The sequence below is a fragment of the Anthonomus grandis genome, chromosome 4 (genome assembly GCF_022605725.1).
Source record: "Anthonomus grandis grandis chromosome 4, icAntGran1.3, whole genome shotgun sequence".
NCBI lineage: Eukaryota > Metazoa > Arthropoda > Insecta > Coleoptera > Curculionidae > Anthonomus > Anthonomus grandis.
In genome coordinates, this window is record NC_065549.1 from 30,824,965 (window position 1) to 30,846,776 (window position 21,812).

General features: G+C 32.1%; 2 protein-coding genes across 4 annotated transcripts in view; both read right to left on the reverse strand.

Moving 5' to 3' along the window:
• The window catches only part of LOC126735378 (collagen alpha-2(IX) chain-like), a 37,345-nt gene extending 18,329 nt beyond the window's left edge, over window positions 1-19,016 (reverse strand). For 2 of the 3 annotated variants that reach the window (XM_050439344.1, XM_050439341.1), the window contains exons 1-2: window positions 5,816-5,980; window positions 5,220-5,427 (exon numbers count right to left, since the gene is read on the reverse strand). In XM_050439344.1, coding sequence (XP_050295301.1) covers window positions 5,220-5,427; window positions 5,816-5,939 — 332 coding nt within the window. In that variant the 5' untranslated portion in view covers window positions 5,940-5,980. Of the gene's footprint in view, window positions 1-5,219; window positions 5,428-5,815; window positions 5,981-10,009; window positions 10,063-18,877 lie in introns of those variants that run through there. The other variant, XM_050439343.1, reaches the window with a different exon arrangement.
• A 156-nt stretch (window positions 19,017-19,172) lies between these two features.
• LOC126735307 (ATPase family AAA domain-containing protein 2-like) overlaps window positions 19,173-21,812 on the reverse strand; it is a 48,606-nt gene continuing 45,966 nt past the window's right edge. Inside the window, exon 12 of the mRNA XM_050439256.1 lies at window positions 19,173-19,304. Within this exon, the coding sequence (XP_050295213.1) occupies window positions 19,248-19,304 (57 nt within the window). The 3' untranslated portion in view covers window positions 19,173-19,247. The remainder of the gene's footprint in view (window positions 19,305-21,812) is intronic.

The window sequence follows — 21,812 nt, forward strand, 5'->3', positions numbered from 1 at the left end:
TCATCGGCACTCAATTAATTAACATCTTGTATAGCCCGTAACAAACTTCGATGCACGTGATCAATTGTAACAGCGTCAGCCGATTTTACATATGAAGGGTTAGAGGAAAAAAGCAGGTCAGTCAATTTTTTTGATATATTGAGATATTGGAAGCATTCAGTTCAGAATTAGCGTAAGTATCTTTACAAACATTTAAACGGGATAAAAAGCAGGCTAGTCAGCCGATGTACGGCTTCAAAGTTTTACTATAAGGGAAAAAAAGCAAGTAAGTCAAGCGAAAAGAGGATAAAACCAGGCAAGTCAGTAATTGTTACGAACCGCCGCCGCCGCCATTGCCACCTGGCACGGTTCCTGCTATACCGCATTATTAGTGTGTCAACAGCGTTTAAAGCCGTTAGATTGTTTTTCGTTTACTATTGTTTCGCTAGTTTTGTATCATCTGTTTAGCTTTGTGTTTGTGACTATACCGTAATGTCAAGCTCGGACGAAAGTAATTAACTTCATAGTGAGCCAAAAAAAGGAAGAAAACTGGTCGGATGTCTGATGTAAATAAAATATTAAGACTTGCCACACATGAAGCTGGTCCCCCTTGCCATTGCAAACGATTTAAGTGTTATGATTCAATCTCTGAACATAACAGAAAAGAGATATTACGCTACTTTAACCAGTTACAATCCCACGATGAACAAAATATGTACCTGGCTGGGCTAGTTACTGTAGGACACGTGGCAGAGAGACGACCTCGAAAGGAAGAAGAGGAGGCGAAGTTGCGTGATGCTAGTTTTTCGTATAGAGTTCGAGTCACCGACGAGGCGGGAAATAAGGTTGATATTACTATATGTGCAAAGGCATTTTGCTCCTTACATGGCATTAGCAAAAATAAGATTTACTATCTGCAGAAAAGTTTAAAATCAATGGGTTGTGCACCTAAGGATAGAAGGGGTAAGCATTCTAAGGAACACAGACAGCTAAATAGGGTCACTGCAGCTCTGGTTGAGAACCATATCAAAAGTTTTAAAAGTCGCCAGAGTCATAATAGCCTTAAAGATTCAGGTAAAACTTATTTGCCAGAAAGTCTAAACATAAATAAAATGTATAAACTACTATTCAAAGAATTACACCCTGCAGCAGTGGTATCTTACGATACTTACCGGATGATTTTCAACACAATTTAATATCTTTTGGGTATCCCCGCACGGACACTTGTGCAACTTGTGATGAATATATAGCAAAAGTTAAAGCTTTATCTGCGGAAACTGATAAACAACAAATTCAACAGCTAACAACAAACAATATTCTTCATAAGAAGAGGGCGGAATGTTTTTACAACCATAAGAAGAATGCCAAAATCCAGGCAAGAAAAAATAAAAAGAAAGAAGCTATTTGCATAGATTTCGCTAAAAATGTCTCCCTGCCGCAGATAGCTACCAACGATGTATATTATAAACGTCAACTTTTTATGTTCTCCTTCAATGTCTACGTTCTTGCAACTGGTGAGTCCATTTTTTACGTATACGATGAAAGTATTGCCAAAAATGGACCGAACGAAGTGGCCTCATTCCTTTTTCATTTTATTATGAACTATTTGGATGACGAAGTTCAGGAATTGGAAATTTTCTGTGATTCTGCAGGAGGGCAGAACAAAAACTACACGATATTTAGATTCATTCATTACTTAACGAACAATCGCATCCATGGCCTGACATTAAAATTACATTTCCTATACGTGGACACTCATACTTGGAGTGCGATAAAAATGTTGGACTATGGAACATAAGAGCACCAATGGAAATACCAAAAGATTTCGAAGAAATGGTGAAATTATCACGATCGAAACCATCCCCTCCACTTTACTGTGGTCAGTGTTACTAAAAGAATTCTATTGGATTGGAAGAAAATGTTGCTATCAAAGTTTGCCGCTAAATGCCCTTTTAAAACGCAGCCTATCAAAGTCATACAAGCTTCTTTTAGCCATAGCCGTTTGTTACAATATCGCACGACGTACTTTGGAGAAATGCTGACAGGCATTATTAGAGCACCGCGGCATAGTCAATCATTGCCAAAGGGGTTGTTTGAGCTTCCCTCTCCAGCTTACAATGGTATGTTCTATTAAATATTATATTTTTTTACAAGCATCGCGTGGAAAAATATTACTTTTCAAACTAGCTAGATAAATAAACATTACTTAGTTTTAACAAAATCTTATTTTTTTAGGCCTCCTGCCAATTTCCAGAGCCAAATTCAACGATTTGCAAAGTTTAATGAAGTTTTGTAGCCCCTCTGCTGTCAAGTTCTTTCTCAATCTACCCCATGACTAATTTAATGCAAGTTAAAATATAATTTATTACAATCACCTTACATTGATGTGGTTTTTTTTTCAGGTCTGGATCAATCTGGATATAACCGACATCATGGAAACTCGCTTTTTTACTTTCTTAGAACATAATACTGTAGTTATTTTTATGAACAGTCTTTTGATAAGCTCTCATATTGATTTTGTACCGTTTTTAACTTTAAATTGTGTTTTTCTCAGTTTCGTGAACAATTGACTTACCTGCTTTTTTCCCCTGACCCTTCATATATTTCCTATTTTATTAAACCAAATATTCTGCGACTAAAAAATATAATAACATGTGCCAATAGTTAAATAGTGTACTGACTGTTTATTTGCATTGAAGTTGACAAATACAGACCATTATGTCATTTGTTACTAATAGAAGTAATGAGTGAGAAATATAAATTTATTTAGTGAATTATAAGCGTGGAAAATTATACGGTTGAGAGTTAAATTGCGTCAGGTGTAACATACTTTACGTGGCTATACATAAAAGTATAGCCCTTTAATATAAGAAGGCGGAGAATACGAAGAGAAATTCGCATCTATTCTGCTTCTGATTAATTAACTGGAACGTAGATACCATGTAATTTTGGCGATGTTTGAAGATGAAATAAGCGTCTTTTCTTTAAATAAAAGCAACACGTAACAAAGATTTAAATATAGGAAAGAATTACATTTCTTAGGAGAAGAAAAGAAAGATGACAGTTGGTAGCAGCCTAGCTTTGCTGTTAAAGCTAACACTCTCTTCTACAAAAGAAACCCAATTCTTAACCTTAAGTTTTTAAAAGGAAATCTTTACAGCGAAGCTACCAAATGCTAATTCACACTTTTAATAAGCACTTAAGCACTTGGTGTTAATTTCGACGTTATTAGAAAAATTGTGCAAAACAAGTACTAATACCTCAAACAAGTTATATTAATTAAAACAAGTTAAAAAACATAAATTAAAATAAGTTTTCGTACTAAAAAAATACTAACTTAATTAGAAGCCGACTCTTAGAAAAATACTAAAAGCCAACAGTTTCTCTGGCCAGAATGGGAGGCAGTGGATAATATTATTATTTTCGAAGAGAGGAATATGATAATATTATTAAAATTTGTCACTTATTTTGACAAGCACAAAACAATACTGCTGTTCCTCTTTAATAAAATATGAAGCAATTTCTTTAATAAAATATTATAAAATACTCTATAAAGAAGTCAATATTTAAAGTTAAATGAATGCAGATAATGCATATTACAGAAAAAGGCAACAATATCGCAACGCCGCTTGATCGCATTGTTGATTCCACCGACACAAGAAATCTTTACCAGTGACGTCGGCAAAAAATATTTACATATGTTTATGTGATATGATATATGTGAACAATTTTTTAATAATAGATTATACTTTAAACCAAAATCAATATAGCAGCATAAATGGTAATTTATGAACTCTATATACGTTTTTTTAAAATACTTCATTAAAGAAAAGTACCTATCTAATAAAAGCATTTTCATGAAAAATACATATTTTATAATTACTATAGATTTCTTAATAAATTTTTATTATTCTACGTTTATGATGACAGTATTATAATGTTATGACAGTATAGGTATTTACTTGTCAAAAGATCGGCTTGAATCGCTTTTTTCCTATACTGCGGCAGAAATCGCACACATTTTTATTATCGTAACAGTTCACAAAAACACTCAAATGAGACCTTTTTCCTTTTTCAACTAAAAACTAAAGAAAAAACGCAGAACTTCACAAATTCCGAATGTAAACACAAAGCCGTTTGACAAGATGGCATCAGTTTTTGCTTGCGGTGTTGCCAGTCTACATTTTTTAGAAGCGGTTTTAAACTTGCTTCGTTGAACTCAAACTAAGTTGTTGTTTACTATAATTATATATAAGTATATTATTATAATTCTAGTCTTTCAATGTTCAATAATTATGCAATTAGGCGATATCGAACATAAAATCGTGATTGTGTGATCCTTGCAAGTCCGCATATTACTGGACAAAATTCTAATTTTACCAAGGTATTTAACGATAAATTTTATATAAAGTATATACTGACTGCTCCATACTTCGTGCTTAATCTAGCTCGATAAAGTTATTTTCGTGCTGTAAGTCTAAGACCTTTTTCAAAAATTGTATAAACGATTTAAATTAGACAATAGTCCTGGTTGTACCCTCTCAAATATTAAATGCTGATTTTCTGCATCCCAGTTCCTGGTATTGTGACAATTAAAAATGCCTATCGACTATAGTCGATCAAAAAACCGCTCAATTCACAAATAGCCACGTCCTACTATTCATTTGCGTGTTTATAAAAAAAGGACACTACTATTATATATTTTTCAAATGGTAAAAAAAAGACATATTTTATAATCTATAAAATATATATAGTGGTCCATTTAAAAAAAAATGGTGGTTTTAAAATCGATTCTATTCCAATAATAAAATATAGGGTACTGCCATAAAAATAAGTGTTTATATAAATAAAAATAGTCTTACACCTGTGTATAAATAGATACTGAATAATATTTTTAATTCTTTAGAGATTTTTATTTGATTAAAATCGTTTGGTAGCATGTTCTTCTTACTGGAATTAAATACCACTTACAGTAAAAAAGGCATAATAAATTATCATGTCATGTAAGATTTGCAACTCAGCTATAACTGGGTTGATAGGTTTACGCAAATCTTGTATGCTCAATGCAGTGATGGAAGACATATGTAACCACTATTCTGATGTTTGTAGTCAAATCTATGGAGGTTAGTGAGGGGTAAATGGGGCTATAAAACAACGTAAAAGACTAATGTAAAATGAGCCAAATTTGTCACCAAAATCTTTATAAGATAAATACATTTTTACCTTGTATGTTTACTTACCTAGTTGGTATAGTTAAATCTGAATGTTGTTCCAATCGATAAGCCGTTTGTAATGAGCTAGATCCTGTAACTTTGCTCACACCTGAATATTGAGTTTCCAACAGATCTAAGCGAAATTGTCGAATAAAATCGAAAGCTTGTAAATCGTCATCTCCTACTCGAAAATCGGCACATGGACCACTTACATCTTGCTCTAGTATGTTTAATTCTAAAATGCAATATATTTAATATACATATTGAATTTTATTAATTAAATATTAACAAATAAATAGATAAAACAATATAATGCATAGCATCAACCAGAGTGATTTCCGACACTTTTGCAACCTTTTTCATTCACTGAACAACTAAATATCAGAATTATTAATATTAACGTTGATTGAAAATGGAATAATAATTTATTCCTTAAAAATTTATAACAGCTTGGAGATTTATAGTAAATTGAAAGAGCAAACCTGCACATTTACAATAGTTTGAATGGTGGTTAATAGCAGGTTTTTTGACAGGTGACAAATATAGACTATGTGTGATGGCAACAATAAAAAAAATAAATCAATTATAATCTTAAGACCTATTTAAATAAATGTTTATCTTACCTTTCCATGAAGCGGGAACTGCATTTTTTAATAAAGTTTTCCTTTTGCCGGCGTTATACACCATGTATTTTTTTTTAAAATGTTTCTCATAAACAACTCTGTTTTTTAACATGCTTTCGTCCATAATAAATATTTCAGCGTTCCCGGTGTTTTGTATCCACTCATTAAGTGTCACTGGCTTTAAGATCGGAAATTTAAAAAAAACTAAGAGAATTGTTTTTTCCTTCCTAGCACACTCGTTAATTTTGCTTGAATTTGACATACTTCAAAACAATAATAATTCAAAATAATACGCCAAACATGCAAAAACTCCCTTAGACGATGTTGGCGAGCTCCGCTAAACAATAATGAGCGAGAAACGGCAAAAAGATTTCCGCGCGCGTTTGAGCGTGGCGCCATCTATCCGCCGAGCGCTTTTTGGGTCACGTTTTTGCCCGTAAATATGCATATCTTCTCGCCTCTTCAATCAACGATATTAATTAATGTCTTACTTATTTCGCTGTTTTCCATCTCAAAAATTCTTTTGTCAAAAAACACCATTATGTCGTAAATAACAGACACGTTTGAGGCATAAAACGGTATTCCATTCTTATACCTAGTTATTTAGTTTAGTTATTTTGTTTTATTTAGTTGTTTACTCTTATATTTAGTTGCCGTCGATGATAATCTATTTTGCCGTTTCAACTATTCCAATGTTCATCTTGTGTAAATTTTAAATAGTAAAAACTAGTCCATCAAGACTCCTAGTTTATAGTTACTAAACTTTTTTTATCAATAATGGATGTCCTCTATTATAACAGAGCTTTTAAAGTCTGTTTTCTGATCGATCTTCTAGCTTTAATGCAACAAAGCAACAGATACTAAAACAAGTTTGAGGCTCTGAGACTTACACTCTTTAATTACTATAACCAAAGTCTATATTCAAAATAATCATCCATTACTCTCAAAGAGACTTAAGTATATGACCAAAGGAGGGAGAAAGTTTCTAGTCTAAAAAACTCTAGTCTACTCAGTCAATAACGATACACGATAGTATAAGCTTATTTTATTTTATATTTTTTTATTTATGTTGGTCTGAGTCAGTGTGTGGCTTTTGTATTTAGATAAGTCTGATGATGCCCTAATGCGGCGAAACGCGTAACCTAAAATAGACGCTTGATTTATGAAACTTAGACTTAGAGAGTTTACTTTCTCCCTCCTTTGGTCAAAGTCTATATATTTTAAATTGAAATATATAGACTTTGCTATATATTTCAATATATATATAATATATGTTTGAATAACTTGTTACCAAAAAAAAAATTGCATATACCTTTTATTAAAATGAATTTTATTTAAATTAATAATCATTCATCGCATTCTCTGTTATTAATGTTTCGCCTTTAGCATTCTCCATTGACAACTGAGGTTGTTTTTGCGGTAGAGTCGCCGCCAGATATAATTATTTTTAAACATTTGTCAAATCTTCTGTCACAACCATGTTGCCACCTGCTATTTACATTGTTTGTCAGGTGCTTTGACAATTATATAAACCTGCAGTTTAGATAATAAGGCATACATTCCAAAGGAGTTCTTAGTTCCAATTAAATTAAAGTTAAAGTATTTTATTTTGGTCTGTTTAGTAGAATTTTTGTGGCTTGAAGTTTTCCTGAAAGATTTGTGATATCTAGGTAGTTTTTACCACCTGAACTTTTTGTAAATACGGCTATAGCCATTACTTACTTTTTAATTTTATTTTTCTTTTGAATCAAGAAATTCTTTACAGAAGAAATATTACAATAAGATACACTGAACTACACAACCACGCACCATATCTGCGAAACCAAACTATGCTACAAACATGTCGATAGCCATACCTAAACGTATTTAAATGTGGAGCACCGAGTTGCCACAAACATATGGAAAAAATTTACTTCTTGTCCAAAATAAATAAAGTTACACTAAGTGGGCGAAATCACTCCTTTTGATATACATACGTAATTACTTATTTTTTAGGACAATATTTATTATATAATTGAGGAGTTTGCGTGCATAACTGGATGTATACACATTTTAAATAGAAAAACACCCTGTGTGTTTATATTTAAAAATAGTAATATTAAAAAAAATAGCTTTAATTAAGCGGGGTTGTCCAATTTATTAACATAAAAAGAAACAAAAAAGAATTAACAATTCGTCATTTTTAGCAATAAAAGTTTCTATATATCCGTTTTTGCACACAAATGAGACATAGTAAGCAAAAATATATATTTATTTCTCTTTAAACAAACCGGATCAAGCAGTATTTGACAAAAGTAATAAAAGGAAAATTAAATATGTATTGCATTTTCTTCGTGCAGGTAATCGCATAGCTCAATTTCTTCTTCGGTATTGTTACTATGTAATAGGTTTTTGTACCACAAAAGATCTTCCCTGTTTCGCCCATCTTCCCCAAAATGCTCCTTCATCAAATGATTTAAACTTTTTCTCTTTTTTTCTGCTATGGAATTACTTAGTGGTAGCGTGCTAAGCTGTATGTTGTCTTCTGATTTGATGTAAACCGATAAAATTGAGACATCTTAATTTTAAGAGGGGTTTTGTTATGTTCATTCTCATTTTTTTAAGTGAATTATTTTGCATTCTGAAATTCCCTTTTTTTCATATACCTTTTCCAGTTTTTTAACATTATACATTTGCCAGTCAAGGTCCAGTGTTTTTACCAAACCCACTTCCGAATATATTTTAACGTATGTTTCTTGTTCTTCTAATGACTGGATGTCTTTTTAAGATTTTCTCTACTCGACCAAATGATCGGTTCGCAGGAAGAAAGCTATGCCCTCGGACTGGAAAAGTTAGTATCACTTCTTTTAAAAGAATCTGGAGATTTGCTTTTAAGCCAATATATAAACTAACTTGGTGCGAATAAAATGCATCCCCGATTGACGTACGGAGTAACGGTTGCACTTGCTGAAGGTCGAAACAAAAGGCTAAGCTGTTATCCGGATTTTCTTTGGCAAGTTCATACAAAGTGTTTGCTCTCTTTTTGTGAACGCGATATTCCATAATAAAGTTTTGTCTTTTTTCAATGTCTTTCGCGTGTTTCACTTGCTCTTTTAACCTGGTGCACTTGGAACATACATCTGATGCAGGAGATGAGAATTCAACATTAAAGTAATTTAAAAATATGTTTCTAAACATATCGTAACTTACATGGACTTTTGCATCACATTGCTTGTTATACATTTTGTGCACCTTTGCCACAGAAAAACTTTCAAAAAGGTATATACGTTTTGATTTCTTTCTGTTGTAGTGACTTTCTTTACCTCGCAAGTCACCAATAAATTTTCGTACTTTGTCTTTTTTTTAAAGTAGTTTTCTTAGATACTCTATCACCTCCCCTTTTCTCCCTTGGAACACCTCCTTTCTTCAAAACTTTTGTGACGGTGATTAGTCTATGTTTAGTTACGCCAAAAACAATAGAGAAAAATATTTAACAAAACCTAACCATTTTTCAATTAGACTTTAACATATAAAAAACGGTTGCGCTTCTTTCTTTTTTTTCTATTTTGTCGTTTAGGTGGCATAACAGATATATAATTACATAAAACAGATCCTGGCGGACTTTTTCTTCATTATTATAGAATTGTTTTCGGTGTTCCAATGAACCCTCCATACTCACTTTACTACATTCGTATCTCTTACCATCATGACAACAAGGACGTGTAAATCCTTCCAATTTGGGATCGCGATCTAAATACCTAATTTACGTAAAAATTCTAGTTGATTCGTATGCTTTTAAGCATCTAACCTTACTTCTGCTTTTTTTACGCACTTCTCTTTTGCTTTCGCGAAATTTCCTTTTTCTACTTGCATCACTTCCGTCCTTTATACTTATTCAATAACGTCCAAACAACAACTACTAGAATAGATAATGAAAAGTGCAATAGAATACGCACAACTTGTTTATTTGAATCGATCCGCTTTTGTTATCAAAATTCGGATATATCCGGTTTTGCTCCAAATGCTGAAGTTTACTTAACGTTTTGAATGGGGTTTTTCGGTTTTGCTTCCAAACAAATATTTGAACTTATAGAAATGATAACAAAGAACCAAAAACCGTCAAAAAACGATTTTCGGTGAAAAGTCGATATATCCGGTTTTGCACGCAAACTCCTCAATTTGTATTAAATATTATTATCACTACTTAATACATACGTGCTATTATTTGTCCAAAACTGCTCCATAACGTAAAAATTAAAAACGCTTTTCTAAAAAATGCAAAAATTGTTAAAATTAAATTAACTAATTTCTTCCAAATTGCACAATATCTTTTCAGGATGATATTAAATCAAACAGATTAGGATAATAAATTGTTATCACACAGTGATTTTCTTTAAACTAAATGGCCTAAATGTCATTTTATCCAAGAAATGCAAGAAAAGAGATAGAGTATCTATTAAATACCTAACGTGAAACATAATTGTAGAGTTAAAATTAAATACTTTGTGTGATTCTTAAGTAAAATTAAACACAGTTGCTTTCATCGTTAAAACCTTTATTTTAAGTTATCATTTGTGCCGATGTCTGGTCAATTCAAGAAATAGAGCTGCCATTATCTGGCATCTTATTGTGAGTTAATTTCTAGTTATAATGTTTAATAAAACACAATTTTATTCACACCATAATTCCCAGGAGGCCAAGGTCCACCGCGCTGGACAACCATCTATATCATTTTGCAGAAATTGTAAATAATTAGATCCATCTAAATGGTCTGGTAGATAACATGGCACAATGAGTTCTGGTTCACGCGTTGACAGAAAATCTGCTTTGAAATTAATTTTGTTTTCACTAGTGCTGATTTGCGTCCTTTGGAGACTATTCGTAGAGGGTATTAAAATTATAAATATCCTCCCTTAAAAATTTTTACTCGTCTGTCAATAGAATACTGTTTGCTCGTCAATCTCGACATCACACGACGGGTTGTTGCTAATGCCAACTTAACTAAGCCGACAAAGAGTGTTTAGAAATACATTGAAGTACAAGGTACAAGCGCCAAAGATCCGTTTCGTTCATTTCACAATAGTGTCGAATAAAACATGAAAAAACTCGCTTTAAAGAACAGTAGATACATTCAACATGAAGTTAATTCTACCATGCACTTTGTGAGAGGTTTAACAATGCTTATATAGGCTATTCCAGAGAAACTGTTTCGATCTGTTTTGTATCATTTATGGTCTAGATTTGAAGAATACGTGGATGTTAACATTATTTTGAGAGATAAAGATCTGCATTCATTTTTATAATAAATTAATTATTTTTTAGACAAAAGCATTTGTTTGTATTAATTAAAAGCAGTAAAGTATTAAGAAGCATCCTACATATATACATGATTAAATGTATTAAACAAAGATAAAACTGACACAGCCATGTTTAGAAAAAAAAAGTTGATATATTGCAATTTGAAATATTTAAAAAACATTTTCTTTAATTTAACTGAGTTATATTTTAGTTTTTTTTCCTATACTTAGTAAGATAATAATTTAATATTGTACCTTGAAAGATTTTAATGAAACCGTTTTGTAGCAAATGAGTTGGTTGAATTTTGTACGAAAGACGATTTTAAAATTATTATTTCAGACGCCGCCTAACGCCTAAACTAAGCAACTTCATACCAAGGTAAGTTTATTTAAATAGGCTATCTTTTACAGATACCTCTATAGAGAGCAAAGGTTATAAATCTAAGAAAATTAAAATTTTAAAAATTGTATATTAATATAAGAAAAAAATGCATAGTGTATGTAAGAACAAAGCATAAAAAACACTTAAATAATAATTAAATTTAAATATTTTTGATATGGATCTTGTAAGCAAAATAGTATTGTAATAAACGCTAATGCTTTATAATAAAATATGGCATATAACTTTAAAAAATCAAACAACCCCTTATTTTTTACAAACCCAAAAATATAAGTCGGCATATTTATTTTTAAATCAAATTGAGTGATTCAAAAAGAATCCTACGTAAAACCATCATAACATGACGAATGAAGTATAAACTGCACTAAATATCGAAATTATGTCACCACTTAAAATTCCCAATTTATTGTATGCGTTACATAAGCTAGATATTTGGGTAGTTTTCTATGCATTTAGCCTATTTAATAATAGAAGATATAATAATAGATAAATTAATAATATATAAAAAATTTGAATTATCTTAAATATAAGCAGATTTTAGGATGTTATATACTTTAGTGAAATTTCTGTTTTACTATTAATCTTAAATTTAATTAGTAAGCATATCTGAATTTTATTTTTTAAAATAGAAACATTCTAGACTATTTTTAAAAATAATTTGATTTATAATACTAGGCTGTAAATAGTACCACGTATAAAGATAATATATTTGTACTGACACATATATCAAATTTTTTAATACCGCTTACTAGCCTCATAAGTTTTGAACAGGCTGAATATGGTTAAAGCTATATTTTAATGGACAATGGTCATACAGTTTATCACATAAAGTCAATTATGATAAAAAATAAACATATAAAAGTTTTTGGCTAACTATTTAGCAAATCTCGCTTATAGTCATCGGCTTAAGAGTAAATGCCTTTTTACTGCAGGAATTTATATATTATCCAATTCTAAGCCTATAATAATGTTTGAATTATTCAAACACTATTTTCTCGCAGTAGTACCACTAAATAGTAGTAAAGCTTCCTCCAATATCTATTTTGCGGTTTCTCTTAATATCAAAGATGTTTCTGTCGGCGACTTTCCGCAAAATAGATTAGCGTTTATGGCAGCTATAATATAACTAGCTTGGTTTTCGGTTTTATTACAAACAATGTCTTTCAGAAGCACTTTTAAAGAGTCTAAGATTTTCGTTAAACTTATTTTTGACGTCTAAAATTTATTGTTTCTTAACAGAAAAGAAACTTTGATATTCGTCAAAATCGGTGGGTACAAAGCTGGGAGGTATAAAAAGTAAAAAAGAGGTCATAAAATATACCTTTATGAAATATCATTAAATGTACTCATTTGTTTAGACTCTTTTCTATTTGTTTTGACAGACTGCAGACGTCAAGTTATTCTCTATTATAGGACAAGCATTATTTATAAATTCTAAATATTTCAGAATAGCGTATAGTAGCTAGTAATTAATCTTATCAAATGATTTCGGATAATGCAAGTTAATATAAAATTTATCACTATGTTTAGCTGCCAGTATGTCATCTGTAATTTTTAAGATAACAGTGGTCAGCTGTGATGTTTGCGAAATCCTGACTGTATGGTGGATAATAAGCTGTATTTTTCTTCACGACCTTGAGTCTCTCAGATCCTTTCCGGTATCTTGGATATAGTTGGTAATATATATTTATTTATTTATTCAAAGCTTTAAGATATCTAAGTCTCAACCTAGTTTACACTAAAGATAATATAATAAAATAGTAATAAAATTCACCTTCATCATAAATTAAAAGACACAATATATTCAACAAAACTTAAAACGTAACACGGGAAAACTTTAAACAAACAAATTGGGCAAGACTGAGGACACGCATATTCAGGTTGAATAGAAGAATATAGAGTGAGTCACAGTAAGTAGAGAGAGACCCAGAAATTCCAATAAAAAATCTTAAAGTAGTCACTATACAGGGTGTTTCAGACCTATAGGATCAAACTTCTGGGGGTTGTTCAGTGCAACAGAAGAATCCATTTGAGTATAGGAACCCATGTCCGGAAATGCGTCACTACGCCACTAAGGCCCTAAGACGCGTTAAAATTTATAAAAAAAAATAATTACCTAAATAGGATCTGCTGCATTTATTTTTATCTTTTGTACATGATACCATAACAACAGTTGTTTAAAATCAACGCTTATCAATGTCAATTCTCAATGTCATGTTTAAAAATTTTATAGCTTACAATGTTTAAACATTTATTGCTAATGGAAAACTTTACCAATCAAGAATTGGCGAATATGTATTTGGCATACGGAGCAACAAACTGCAATGCACGAGCAGCATCGCGGTTGTATCATGAACATTATCCGGAACGACAGCATCCTGGATACAAAAAGTTCATTGCGGTTCGTCGGCGACAGGCATGTTTAAGACCAAGATGCATAATACTGGTGTTGCTCGAACCGTAAGAACGGTCGAATTTGAAGAAGAGGTGCTTCAGCGAGTTGCCCATGAACCATGAAATAGCACACGTGACGTCGCTAAGAATATGAATACGAGTAACGCTTCTGTCTGGCGGGTACTACACGAGCAACAACTCCATCCTTACCACTTCCAGAAAGTTCAAGGTATGACTGCAGCCGATTATCATCCTAAAGTTCAATTTTGTCGATGGCTTCTGGATCACATCATTGCACAACCAAATTTTTTACGATATGTTTTGTGGACCGATGAAGCCTCTTTCACAAGAGACGGTATTTTTAATAGTAGGAATAGGCATGTTTGGGACGAAGAAAATCCTTATGCAATTTTTCCAAGAAAACATCAGAATCGTTGGTCTGTCAACGTATGGGCAGACATTGTTGATGATTATTTAATTGGGCCATACCTTCTACCGAAACGGTTAATAGGACCTATTTATCTGCGTTTGTTGAAAATATTCTACTAAACGTTAGAAAGCAAATGTGGTTTAAGCATGATGGAGCGCCGGCTCACTTTGCTGTACAAGTACGCGAGTATTTGGCTCAGCGGTTTGGGCACCGTTGGATTGCCAGAGGTGGAGCAGTTTCTTGGCCTCCTAGGTCACCCGATTTAACGTCGCTCGATTTTTTCTTGTGAGGACATGTAAAGTCTTTAGTCTACGAAACAGAGCTAGACTTAATTGGACGAATAACAGCAGCATTTGAAATCATTCAAAACGAGGATCAAATTTTTAGTGTAGTCCGCCAAAATCATGTGCGGCGTTTAAATCGGTGTATTGAGGTTGGAGGAAGACATTTTGGACAATTGTTGTGATGGTATCATATACAAAGGGTAAAAATAAAGGCATCAGATCCTTTTTAGGTAATTAATATTTTTTCTAAATTTAAACGCGTCTTAGGGCCATAGTGGCGTAGTGACGCATTTCCGGACATGGGTTCCTATACTCAAATGGATTCTACTGTTGCACTGAACAACCCCTAGAAGTTTGATCCCATAGTTCTGAAATACCCTGTATAAATACAGAACATTCCTAAGTAAGACTGACTTAATTTCCTTTTTGTATGAATTGAAATTATTAAGATTTTTGATGTTGGGTGGAAGTGCATTATAAGCTTTAATTGCCCTATACATTGGTGAGTTTTCGAACATAGTACTTATATGTTGAGGAATACTAAGGGATAAAGCATATCTAGCCGGAACCCCTCTGTTGTAAAATGCATTATCTCTAAACTAGCGTTTGTGCTTTTTAGCGAATAGAGGTAGCTTAAAATAATAAAGTGAGTAAATTGACATGACATTGTACCTCAGAAATAATGGAGCAGCATAAGCTCTCCACTCTGCATCATCCATTATGCGTAGCATTCGCTTCTGCAGCAAAAGTAGTCTGCCAATCTTAGAGTATGGGTATGTATGTAATGTAATGTATGTATGTAATTTATGCATGTATATAGAGGTGAATCGAACTGAGACGGACTTTCTTTTTTAGTTTAGTTAATACAGAACACGTTGAAGCTAATTCTTCACTTAAGTAATTGATGTGATAACATCAACTTAAGCCTGAATCTATATAGATTTCCAAGAATCTTGTAGATCGAACATTTATTATGCAGTTTTAATTTGTTCTTTTAAGGTAGGATTTAGAATTACGATCGGCCACACGAGGATTAGTGAATTGAATGACTTTTGGGGGTTAGGAAATAAGCCATTGGCAATACAGCACTCTAAAATGTTATTAGAGTGGGCAGTTTTGTCTATAATAAGGTTTTCCTCTCTCACATTGGAAACTATAAGGGAGGTATCAACAGCAAATTGGTTGATTTTGTATTGGCTTGATTTATTTAAGTATTCAGGCAAGTTATTGCAAAACAATAAAAAAAGTACCTGTTCCACTTTGCGGGACACCTTATAATTTGATGAGTGATCGATCTGAATTTTTTATTGACAATTGTCCCCAATTGTTCAGGCGGCAATTTGTTCAGGTTGTATCTAGTCCCCAATTGACTAGATACAACCTGAACAAATTGCCGCCTATCTGTTACATAAAAGATAATCAATTTTTACTAATCCTAGGCTGACTCGCGAATGCCAAAATATTCAAGTTTAAAACTTAAAAGGTCCTTGCTCATAAGATCAAATGCCTTAATCAAGTTACAATAAACCCCAGCAACAAAACGATTCATATCAAGTTTTTCATATACGTGGTTTATGCTTTCAAACCCAGCAGTTTCTGTAGATTTTCCTGTCAAAAAACCATGCCGACATGTTGAAAATGAATTATATTTTAAAAGGTAATGTGTTAAGCGAGAAATTTTTTTTTTTTAAATATTATTGAAAAGACTTATTTGGGACAGGATGATAAATATTTGAATCTTTTTTGTTTCCTTTCCCTTGTTAATTGGAATAACTTTGGTACATTTTAGAAAATATCGAAATTTGCCCTCAAATGATTTTTTTATTATATTTTGCAATGAAGCAAAAATAATATCTGCCACATGCCAAAAAATAAAACAGAGAATCTTATCTAGGCCACATGAGGTTTTCTTTGAAACCTGTAGAAGAACTTCATAGACTTCATATTCAGGAAAAAATTAATTAATAGAATTTAAAGTACACGGATACCGAATGTTAGATTGTAATATAGCGGCCAATACGGTTCTTAGGTTCATTTAGGTTTGATACTTACTATACTGTAGCAATTTTTTTAATTTTTTATGTTAGCCAACCTAAAATCAGTAAGATCCTTCTTATTATTTAGATACCTCATACATTTAAAATTTTTAAGGATTACATTTCTCGCAGATATGTTTAATATTATATGACTTAAACTGAATCCACATCTGTTTAATCTGATTTCTTTCAATATGGTTTACCATTCTGCACTGCAGCATATATCACGATACCTCCTTCTCTTCCATTTTTAGAATCAAGCCTTTTATTAATGGCTGAAGAATGAATGTTTGAAGTCTTCGTTATTGGGAAAATGTAACGATCAAGAAAAATCATGAATACACCGATCTACTAAAGCCGATTGAAGATCACAGAACAGTGACATTATTTATATTATGGTGGAAAAGTAACATTCAGCAGCTGTATAAAAATATAAAGCTTTTTTCAAGAACTTCAGAAATACCGAAACCTTTTTCCTAATTTTTTATAAAAGAATTTAAAAAAAATATACAAGTCTTAAATTTGAAAATAAATAATATAAAACTATATAAATAGTGCACATTTAATAAATAGTTAATTTGCAGGACTAAGAATGACGTTTCTAAATGAAATTTAAATCAATTACGAATGCAGCACTAGGTAAATATCACGCTGTATTTATTATAATCAGAAAGATTAACTCATTGATCATTAATTTATTTCTGACGCAGATTCATATAAAAGCAATAGTATTAATAAACGAATAAAATATTTTAATTTAAGTTGCTGGTTATTTATTTTTATTCGTAAGTTTAATAATAGTCCGTCTTTTGCCTCAAAAGGAAAACGTCTAGCTTTATGATTTTTTAATTTTTTGTAATTACAATTTCTATCGTCACTTTATACTGTAATTTAGTATTTTTATTTCGTATATTTTAATACATATATTATATACATTTTAGGTAGATCTCTTCAAATCTTTAAAGTTTTAAAGGTGTCATACGTAAATCGAATTTTTAGGAAAAATTGGACTACCATTCAACTAAATTATATTTTTTTAAAATTTCTACATAGACAAGCATCTTGTTTCTATTGGTAATGCTTGATGGGGGCGCATTAACTATCGACAGATATATTAGAGATATTTTAAAATCATGTTGTACCGTGCCCCATTTATTGGTAACGATTTTCTCCTAATGTATGATACACGTCTCCACGTAACTAGAATAGTGATCATCATCAGAAGGTTACAGACCAATATGCAGTTCGGTTTAAATCTGAGAGAGCATGCTTGGGACTTAATCTAGAAAAGGGTGAGATCTGGAAACGCCCCCCAGCTAATCTTAAAGACCTGCTATGGTTTTTAACTGCCGAATGGAAAATCTGGACCAACATTACTTAACTACATTAATTAGATGTATGCGACAACGTGGTCAGGATATGATATAGGCCAGGGGAGGCAACTAGGTTTTTTTTTAAATTTAAAAGTAGTTTTCTTATAATAGCAATTTATAAAGTGCATTAAATAGAAAATAACAAAATTTATAGTAAAGAAACATATTTACATTAAAAGACATTGTAGCAACCTTATTTTTTTTTGTAGAACTTTATGGGCAGTTCAAGTTTTCTCTCCTATTTAAATATATTTTTTAGTCAAAAGAGCTAAAAACTTCCTATAAGAATAATAAATATTTTCCAGTTTTGTAACACTCAAATAATCATTAATAAATGCATGTGTGAGTATACTTTTTAAGTAATTTAAACATAATGACGTATAACCCAATTAAGTTATTAAACATTCATCACAACAATATAAATTTTAATACCCGTTCAACATAGTACTAGATTCGATTTAAACTTATTTATTCTAGAAAGTAAAGCGAGGTACGAAAACAATTCAATAGATATAAAAATTTAAGGCAGTGATGTATTTTTTTTCTCAATATTGAGTTAACTTCATATCACTGTAAATTACTTTAGCAAATTTTACCAAAGTTAAATAAGAAAAGCTCTTTAAAACGTATGACTAAAAAAATTTTTTTTTTATAAAGCACTTTTTATCCTGGGTATACTACTGGGTATAATAATACGTTATCTGAGCCTATTTATATAAACTTTTTTCATAAAATTACCTCCTAAACTCGTCCTTAAATTTTTTCACCGCAATTAGGAAATACTCCATATGTACTTATTTTTACATCATCCTGAATAGATATACAAAAACTATGCAACTTAGTATTATAATAAGTAAAAATCTGCTTACCTTTTATTAAATCTAAAACATAACGTCATTATCACAAAAAAATTGTTTTAAGCTAATCGCCCAAATAAAAGCATAATTTTACATCGATAATATAATTATTTCTTAAATTAACTAGAACAAGTGGTAATAAGCACTCCAGAAACGCGAATGAGCTAATAAAATGCCTCAATTAATAAGAAGTAGCGTATCTAAAATATCTAGGCTTAATTTAACTTGCAGATGACTTTATGAGTCTTGCAGACATATATTTTTTTCTCATTATTTTTATTGTTGCAATAAGCAAAAAATAATACTGTTACGAGATTCAAATTTTGATTTATTACAAACATATGTTCTAGACATAAAAATTAATAATTTGTTGTTCATGGGTCTATGAAACCTCAATATTGTTTGATTGTTCGATGTTCTTCAGGATTTCTTCCAAATTCTAGAAAAAAAAACAAATGGTTATAGCAGATACTTTTTTTAAATTAGAACCCCACCACGTCCGTACATACATTCTCTCATGTTTTCAATATTTAATCTCAGTATATTGATTTTTAATTTATATTAATTATTTTTGATTACAGTTTTGAAAGCAAATTTAAATTATAAGAATATTTTATTTTATTTTAATTTTCGGGATTTTAACATGATTTTGCATCTAAAAATTCTTTAGGTGCTTTCTTAAGAGTCGCTTAAAAGAAAGACCACATAAACAAAATTTCAATAAACACTTATTGTTAAGTGTTGAGTGGTTATAAAGTTATTAAATATTTAGTATTTTTATGCTAATTATGGCAGGAAAAAGAGAAACAATTATTAGCCGTATACTAGAAATATTTGCAAAAATTTCTTTTTTTCTGTGGAATAATCTCTCTATAATAACGAAATACATTGGCATTTTAATGCTAACAAAATGCTGTTTATGCTATATGGCTGTAAAATAAAACATAACTCGCTTAAAGCCGCGGCTTTACTCGCGTGGTAGAAGATGCAACATCTTTAGTAAAAGGCGAAAGATTTAATCGCTTTAAAGAGAATCTGGGTCACACAAATCAACAGATTCCACTCCAAATACATGGATTTGTCAATGGTGATTACGACGCCGTCTAGTATTAAATGTTTTCCACGTTAACGATTTTACTTGCATAGTTCGCACGTTCGCACGCGAGGGCGCACCGTGACAAGGAGGACCTGGTCTGTATTATTGAACAACCAAATGTCAATGCAAAATTGATAGCAAGTTAAAAACTAATAACTGTGCAAATTTTCAATTTTGTATGTAGCTATTTATGCTAAATAAAGATTATTATTATGATTATTATAGAAGGGAAGCCGGAAAGATTTTGTAATCGGACCGACATACCTTCCTTATGATGACCCAAGACTAATGAGAAGCGGCACGCAATCAGAAACTGAACTGATCCTAGGATGTGATGCAAATGCACATCATCACATTTAGGAAATCACCGACACAAAGCCTAGAGTGACTCACTATTTCAATTTATAACGGCAAACAACTTTGACATTCTAAACAAAGGTAATAACCCCACTTTTGTAACAAGACGAAGAAGTGAGGTTATAGACTTAACTAATTACCTAAATAATTTTATAAGAAACTGGCCTGTATCCATGGAAGAGAGTTACTCGGACCATAGACACATTTGTTTTCAAATTGTGGGAAATAACAACTTATCGAAATCCGAAACGAACTAATTCAGGTAACTTTAAAGTAGAACTTGCTAGCGAGCTAGCGCGGATTAGTGTAAAGATAACTGACACAAATAAACTAAATGAACTCGTGGAGAAACGATAAACGGAATCATTAAGTGCTACGAAAATAACAGTCCGGAAATCAAAAGGGTTGCATCCAGAAAAACTGTGTGGTGGAGTAAAGACCTTGAAAAGATGAGGAGGACTGCTAGAAAAGAATTTAACAGAACCAAATACAGTGAAAGATGGGAAACCTATAGGACATCTGTAACTAAGTTCAATAACCGGCTAAGGCAGGCAAAAAGGGACTCTTGGAGGTAGTACTGCGAGGAACTGGGAAGCGTTCCAGACTGTGCTAGACTTCAAAAGGTTCTTGCCAAGGAGCAAGGTTGCGCGATTAGCTCCCTACGTAATGGCGATGGTGAGTATACAATCACAAGAACAGAAACACTGACCGAACTTTTTCGGGTACATTTTCCTGGGTGCATTATAAAAGACAACATAACTTGCAGTCAGGACAGTACAGAATAATGCCAATATAAAGCACGTCGAGAGGACTGGGAAGTTGCCAAAAAAGTTGTGACCTATGAGAAAATCAATTGGGCCATTAACTCATTTGAGCTCTACAAATCTGCTGGCCCAGACGGATCCATTTCAACAATGATGCAAGAAGGGCCAGAAGTATTAATAAATAAACTGACTGAGATATTGACGCCCAGTCTAGCTTATGGATATATTATGTCTTTTCTGAAGAAACTAGAAAAACTGCTCGACAAACACATTAGGGATGGAGCATTAGTTGAAAACCCTCTTCTGCAAACCCACATGCTTACACTGCAGGCAAATCTTTAGAGACGCCGCTGCATAGGCTCGTATCTACGGCAAAGAAGACTCTGGAAACCAAAGAGGTGTTACTAGCTGCGTTCCTGGACGTCGACAGAGCTTTTGACAATAGACCATTCGAATCTATTACAGGGACCGCAGGTCAACTTGCAATAGACGCAAGAACATGCAGGTGGATAAACTGCTTACTCAGAAGCAGGACAGTAAGGTGCAAGGTGCAGTAGATAGATGTTGAAACCAACATCTCGACAAAGTAACCAAGCGATAGGAATCATTTTTATTGACAACCAAACGTGGGGATTACAGCCCAAAATAGCACACTGGATCTACACTAGAGTAGTCGTGCCCACTATAACTTATCCTGCACTAACGTGGTGAACAAAAACCCTGCAAGCTT